Source organism: Mirounga angustirostris, unplaced genomic scaffold, assembly GCF_029215605.1.
Source record: "Mirounga angustirostris isolate CCGP_5_RB_7025 unplaced genomic scaffold, mMirAng1.0.hap1 SCAF_14, whole genome shotgun sequence".
Taxonomy (NCBI): Eukaryota; Metazoa; Chordata; class Mammalia; order Carnivora; family Phocidae; genus Mirounga; species Mirounga angustirostris.
The window spans coordinates 82,630,571-82,637,184 of NW_026991722.1; the positions used below are offsets into that span (position 1 = coordinate 82,630,571).

A 6,614-nucleotide genomic window follows, 5' to 3' on the forward strand; every position below is an offset into this window, starting at 1 on the left:
CCAACGTATGAAGTGCCCTACTTTATCTCACTGAATCCTCACAAGCCTCTACCGTAGGTACTACCGTAGCCCCATTTTATAGACGAAAAGACTGAGACTTGGCGGAGCTAAGTAACTTGCCCAGCGTCTCATGGAAATCAACGAGCTGGGACTCAAACTCGGATCTGTATAAATCCAAAGGCTATGCGCTAAGTCCCTGCACATAGCAGGTGCTCGAGAAACGTTTGCTGAACGTAAAGTTTAAGGACGAGTCTGCGCTGGCCGGGGCTCACTGCCGGAGGGCTCGGAGAAATGCAGCAGAGCCTCGTAAAGGTGGACTTCTGCAACTCCAGGGTCAGGGAGGGCCCCGCCGGGCTCCAGCTACCGAAGCCCAGGCCGGAGCCCCTGACTCCTCCAGCCCGGGGTTGGCCTGCGCCGCGAGGGCCGGGCCGGACCAGGAGCCGCGAGGGGCCGGCCCGAGACGGCCCCGGGGCCGCGCCCTCCGCAGCCACTGCCCACCGTACCCCTAGGCCAGCGGCAAGAACGGTCTGGCTCGACGGCCGCCGTCCACGCCCAGTCGCTGGCCGCGTTGGCCCCACAGCCGCCCGCCTCACCTGCGTGTCCGCCGCCATCCTGCCGGCGCTGACTCCGGAACCGCTTCCGGAGCGCTTCCGGGTCACAGCGCGGGCCCACGCGGCAGGGCGAGGCCAGGAGCCCGCCGGGGCCGGACCTGGCGCCCCCGGGCGGGACCGCGGCCGCTGCAGCCTGGGCGGGGCGGCGGGCAGCGGGATGGAGTTCCTGGGCCGGCGCCGGGAGCAGTCGAGGCCTCCTCCCCAGCCCCCCGGGGCCCTTCTCAGCTTGGCCCCGTGGGAGACGAAGGTCTTTGAGGATTTGTAATTCGGTGAGACCGCCCCGTAGCCTTCGACTCGCTTCGAGTTCGCAGGTCCGGCCCGGACTCCCCCACGTGGCCTGTGCTGAGCGAAGACCACATTCTTTAGAGAAAGGAGTTTCTTAAATGGCAGAACTGACTTAGGTAAAAGGGAGATGCATCTTCTGAGCTAGTAACCAGCGGCGGACAACCAGTTAGAAAACAAGGGGGAGGTCTGGCTGCCGGGGAAGGATTCAGGAGCTGAGGGGGGGATGCTCAGGCATAAATGTCCCAGACTGGGGATAGGCAAGGCCACAGGGTGGGCGCCTAAGGGCAGTAAAGGGCCTCATGATCCATGAGGCATGGTCTAAATTTTCAGTGTGCAGAGACGGACCAACTCTACAGTGTAGAGAAGGGGGCCTGTGCAGCTTAGCTGTTGGCCCTCTTAGCAGTGGCCCTCAAAGTGTTAGAAACCTAGTTACAACAAATACCTTTCCATCAGGACCCAGTACAGATTTGTAACCACAAGGAAACACTTACCCTTGCAGCAATCACGTTTTATCTTGGTCGCCACCTACCCGCAAGTATCTCTGAGGGACCCAGGCTAGTGGCCAAATGGCCACGGAAGTAAAAATTCCGGTATAATAAAAAGTTAGGGGTGCTGGCCGGCAGTTGGTGGAACATGCAAGTCTTAATTTCTGGGGTTTGAGTTCAAGCCCAGAATTGGGTAGAGATTACTTTTAAAAATCTTTAAAAAAGAAAAACAGCTAACGCTGGGTGGTATTAGGGGCACCTGGGTGACTCAGTTAAGCATCTGCCTTCAGCTCAGGTCAGGATCCCAGGGTCCTGGAATCCAGCCCCATGGCAGGCTCCCTGCTCAGCAGGGAGTCTGCTTTTCCCGACCTGCCACTCCCCCTGCTTGCACTTGCTCTGACAAATGGATTTTTTTTAAGATTTTATTTGACAGAGATACACAGTGAGAGGGAACACAAGCAGGGGGAGAGGGAGAAGCAGGCTTCCAGCCGAGCAGGGAGCCCGATGCAGGGCTTGATCCTAGTGAGCCAAAGGCAGATGCTTACTGACTGAACCATCCAGGCGCCCCCCTCTCTGACAAATAAAATCTTAAAAAAAAGAAAAAAAAAAAAAAGGCCGGGTGGTATTGGATGCTGGGAAAGCAGCACCTCAATTACAAAGAGAACAATGGAAAGAAAAGAAAAAAAGGGACACTGAAATGTCAACTTCAAATAAAGCTCTACTGTTCCCTGGCTCTAGTTTCTAGTACACAGCACCGTAAACCTCAAAATGCACAAAATGAAGAGTCCAGAGACTTTTAAGAGAAGCCTTTATTTCCTTGTTTCACAAATAAACTTGGCTGAATTGGTTGCTTTTTGGTGATTAGTCGAAGAGACCAAATCCCATATCCTCGTCCGACTCCTCCGACTCCTCCTTTGCTTCAACCTTGGCTGGGGCCGCAGTGGCAGCAGGTGCAGAAGTGGGGGCAGCGGCCACAGGGGCAGCGGCCACAAACGCAGATGGATCAGCCAAGAAGGCCTTGACCTGAAGCAAGGGGGAGAAGTTCGTGATCAAAACGGCCATCCACAACCTCTGCTACCCACAACCCCTCAGCTCTAGGTCTCAGCCCCTGAAGCCTTCCCTGGAGATGATCAGGCAAGACAGCTTGGGTATGGCCTGGTAAGCTTAGGCCCCGCTCTTACTCATCAACTAACCCCTATTCGGGTCTCTTGTCATTTCTAAAGTCAAGGACACACCTCCCCATGCCCCCCAACTTCTTAAGGAAACTCTTAAAAATGTTATCTGTTTTGTTAAATTACAGCATCAACTGAGCACACTGCCGTCTATTTATCCCATCAGGGCCACTGTGGCCCCAGGGTTTTTTTTTTACCTTTTCAGCAAGTGCGAAGGTGTAATCAGTCTCCACAGACAAAGCCAGGACCCGCTTGTATCCATTGATGATAGAATGGGGCACTGATGCAACAGTCGGGTAACCTATCTGCAGACATACACTGGCAACATTGCGGACACCCTATAGAGGGAGGGAAAAATTCCAGGTCAGCTGAGGTGGGTTATCTTACAGACAAGGCCGTGAAGTCCAAGCAAAGCTCAATAGCACACAAGACTTCAAGACTGACTTGCTGTGTCTCACACAGGACACTTACCTCACACCAAATGCTTCTGGCAGGGCAATTCAGACCCAGTAATTTATAAACACTTTTTGCCCTTATTGCCAACATGAATATTTCCTGTATCATAATGATGGCATTTACTTCAAAAGTCACTATTTTGTGAAAATGTAAACTAAGCTAACCATTCACTTCTGGGAGGAAAAAAAAATGTTAAGCTAATTCCAGATGTGAATTTCAACCACTACTGAGATTTCAAAAAGTTAACAGTATATATAACTGCAACTTTTCATTTGTCCACGAAAAGAAAAAAATAACTACATCTTCTATCACCTTATTCATCAATTAAAAGGTATTTTAATGGCAAAAACTAAGCAAGCTAGTCTCAGGAAAAGTCAATCCTCCCCCAACAGGGTACCTGGCAACATTTACGTTATTACATGGTCCTCATTTTTCTCATTTCTCCTTTGACTCAGGAAACCATTCAAAATCTCATGTTTTATTGCAGGCCCTAGAGTAATAATGGCCCTCACTATGTACCCAGTACTGTTAAAAGGCTTTATACTCATCAATTCATTAAATCCTTCAACAACCTTATATTATTACTGCTGTTTTACAGATGAGGAAACGGAAGTAAACAGAGTACATAATTGTCTTTGGTTATGTGGCTTATTTCAGCTGCGTAGCCAGGACTCAGTGTGAAGCTAGCCATGCTCTCAACCATTAACCAAGGGCCTGAAATAGACAGCCTGTACCTCCAGGAAGCGAGAATGCAGAGTCTCCTCTGTGATGTCAAGCACTTCAGGGTTGTAGATGCTGCCATTGTCAAACACCTGCTGGATGATCAGCCCAAAGGAGAAGGGGGAGATGTTCAGCATGTTCAGCAGTGTGGCTTCGCTGGCTCCCACTTTGTCTCCGGTCTTAATCAGCTGCACATCACTCTGAAGAACAAGGTAACGGTTGGCAGTCAACACCTGGACAGCCAGCAGGTCCACAGCAACCAAGCCCCCACCACCTGCCTGGCTAGCACTGGCAAGCCAAGTCCACTCACCAGGATTTCAATGGTGCCTCTGGAGATTTTAGTGGTGATGCCTAAAGCCTGGAAGAAGGAGGTCTTCTCGGGCCCCAGACCAGTGTTCTGGGCTGGCACGGTGACTTCACAGGGGGCTATGGCACCAGCACGGGCGGCAGCTGGCACCTGAACGAAACCAACAGTGAAAAGTCTTCTCTCCACAAATACAAGTTTTTATGGGTCAGTTTTGCTTTTAAGGAGCCAAAATTAGTAAGATCTCGTTAGACAACCTGATTCTCTCCTTACCTTATTGGCCAGCAGCATGTCCCTGATCTCAGTGAGGTCCTCCTTGGTGAACACAAAGCCCACATTCCCCCGGATATGAGGCAACAGTCTGCAAAGAAAAGTTTACAGGAGACAGTCGCCTTTCAGCACCATTCTTCTCCAGGAAAGGGGAGAAGGGCACTGAGAAGGGAGGACAAAGATGCCCGAGAGAATTCACAGACTTCTCCAGAGCTGGGTTGTTCTCCAGATGCCCTCGGATGGCCTTGCGCATCATGGTGTTCTTGCCCATCAGCACGACAGCCTTCCCGCGGAGAGACATGCGGATCTGCTGCATCTGCTTTGAACCCACATTGTCTGCTCCCACAATGAAGCATTTCGGATAATCATCCAAAAGTTGCTACAAAAACAAGCCAGAAACAATGTTTAGCAGGAGGAAAGAGAGAACAAGAAACCAAATCCCACAATCACTGGTTTCCATCTCACTCCCTTTCTTCTAGGCTTTTGAAGTGATTCAGAAATTGGGACAATTCCTCCCATGGGGAGCCACCTGAGTTGTAAAATGGACAGATTTATCAAAGATTTGTACCCTGAGTATGAATGGTGAAAATTAGGTTTCTACATTCAATCCTCCAATTTTTTTATCGTAACATTTATTTTTAATTTCTCCCAATTATGAGGCATGTTTCGGATTCATTAAATGGCTGCATCAGCAGAAAAAACAACTCTTCCAAATAGATGTACAGCATTTTAAGCACTAAGTAAAACAAATACAACAAAACGCTACATGCAGAATCTAGATTGTGGATATGTGATTACTGGACAATCCTTTTAAATTCTGTGTCTGAAAACTTTCATGATAAATAGGGGAGAATAGACTAAGCTCCACAAGGCAGCCTAATAACTGAAAAAGAGCATGGTCTGCATTTCTGGGTGGGGAAGGACCCCCCCCCCCCAACCATCCAAGAGAACGCATTCACAGGATATTTGGTATCTTTACAAGACCTAAATATGCAACAAGTTGCCACTTTATAATGAGTCACTCATTGGTGCAGGCGTTCGCAAAATGGGAGACTGAAGAGCAAAAGTATGAGTGCTATTTGGAAATCAGACAGACCAGATAATGAATGCTGTCATCTTAGGAGCCACTCAAACTGCCTGAGCCCATTTATCTGCAAACGGGGTGGGGGGTGGGGGGGCAGATCTAAGCATATTGTGAAAATTAAATGAGATGTGCCTAAAAATGGTCGTTCAGTAGCTGACACCCAGGAGGCGCTCAACACATGACAATTCATGGTCCCTAGTAGTGCCCAGGGCCCAAGCTGCATGGCGACCGCGAGCCATCCCCGCACTCACGATGATCTTAAGGAAGTAGTTGGACTTCCAGGTCGCCCTGTCTTCCCTGGGCATCACGGCGGTGCGTCAGGGATTGCCACGCAGGGTTTAAAGACGATGTCACTGCGGAGAAAGAGGGAGCTCAGACACCCCCCGACACCAGAGCCCCACAGGGCTCCAAGCCCGAGGCCTATGCAGGACAGACCACGCGTGAGCGCCCGCCAGCCCGGCTTGGGGCTGCCGCCGTCGCCGCCACTCGGGAAGCGCAAGCCACCGCCGAGGCCCCAGGCCGAACAGGCCCGGGCCCGCCCCCTCCAAAAATCCCACAAAGACACCCCCCCCCCCCCCATCTTTCCCACCGCCGGTACCCGGTGCGACTGCAACAATAACACGAACCTCTCACGAGGACGCCTGGAGAAAAGAGGGCCGTGCGCCGGCGCCCATCTTTTATATGTGAACGAAGCGGCCAATCAGAAGGCGCGGACAGTGTCCCCCACCTATTGGCTGGCGCCAACGCCTGTCTGATGACGCTAAACTGATCTAGACAGCCATTGGATGATATTGCTGCCACTCCAGCCAACGGGAAGCCACCTTTAAATAAAACTGTTAAGGAAGGCGCCGCTTCATGTTGGAGCAGCTGTCTCAAAGCTGCTTCCCTCTGCTGGCCTGGAGCTGCTCGCGTTCAGGACTAGAGCTTGGATGCTGAGCGTTCAAGTTTTCTCCTCCACTGGCCAAATCGCAAAACTAAAAAGAGTATGATGCAGAACTGAGGAATAATTGCACATGCTTTAGAAACAGCATGGTGTCTTGTCTACTCTACAGTTTGTTCTTCCCCTACGAAAACAGAGGAACCCTTTAAAACCTAAATCAGATCATTACCTCATCTGATCAAAAGTCCTCAACAGTTTCCCATTTCCTCAGAGTAAAAGCCTAAAACTTAAACTGCCTACAAGGCCCTACAGGATCTGCTCTGGACCTCCACTCCTATAATCTCATC

General features: G+C 50.7%; 2 protein-coding genes across 2 annotated transcripts in view; both read right to left on the reverse strand.

Annotated features, from left to right (window-relative positions):
- GCN1 (GCN1 activator of EIF2AK4) overlaps positions 1-744 on the reverse strand; it is a 58,076-nt gene extending 57,332 nt beyond the window's left edge. Inside the window, exon 1 of the mRNA XM_045887519.3 lies at positions 594-744. Within this exon, the coding sequence (XP_045743475.1) occupies positions 594-611 (18 nt within the window). The 5' untranslated portion in view covers positions 612-744. The remainder of the gene's footprint in view (positions 1-593) is intronic.
- Positions 745-2,172: 1,428 nt separating this feature from the next.
- RPLP0 (ribosomal protein lateral stalk subunit P0) lies at positions 2,173-6,134 on the reverse strand. The gene is made up of 8 exons (XM_045887516.2): positions 6,014-6,134; positions 5,639-5,740; positions 4,507-4,682; positions 4,307-4,394; positions 4,040-4,186; positions 3,744-3,929; positions 2,751-2,891; positions 2,173-2,404 (listed from the first exon to the last, which is right to left on the reverse strand). Exons 2-8 carry the CDS (start codon positions 5,690-5,692, stop codon positions 2,243-2,245), a joined length of 954 nt encoding a protein of 317 aa, XP_045743472.1. The 5' UTR covers positions 5,693-5,740; positions 6,014-6,134; the 3' UTR covers positions 2,173-2,242.
- Between the last annotated feature and the right edge of the window lie 480 nt (positions 6,135-6,614).

Coding starts and splice junctions, on each gene's coding strand:
- RPLP0 (XM_045887516.2), bottom strand. CDS start 5,692: ATGCCCAGGGAAGACAGGGCGACCTGGAAGTCCAACTACTTCCTTAAG. Junction 4,395..4,506: donor AACAACCCAGCTCTGGAGAA/GTCTGTGAATTC, acceptor TTTTCTTTGCAG/ACTGTTGCCTCATATCCGGG. Junction 2,892..3,743: donor TGCATTCTCGCTTCCTGGAG/GTACAGGCTGTC, acceptor CTCCCTCTATAG/GGTGTCCGCAATGTTGCCAG.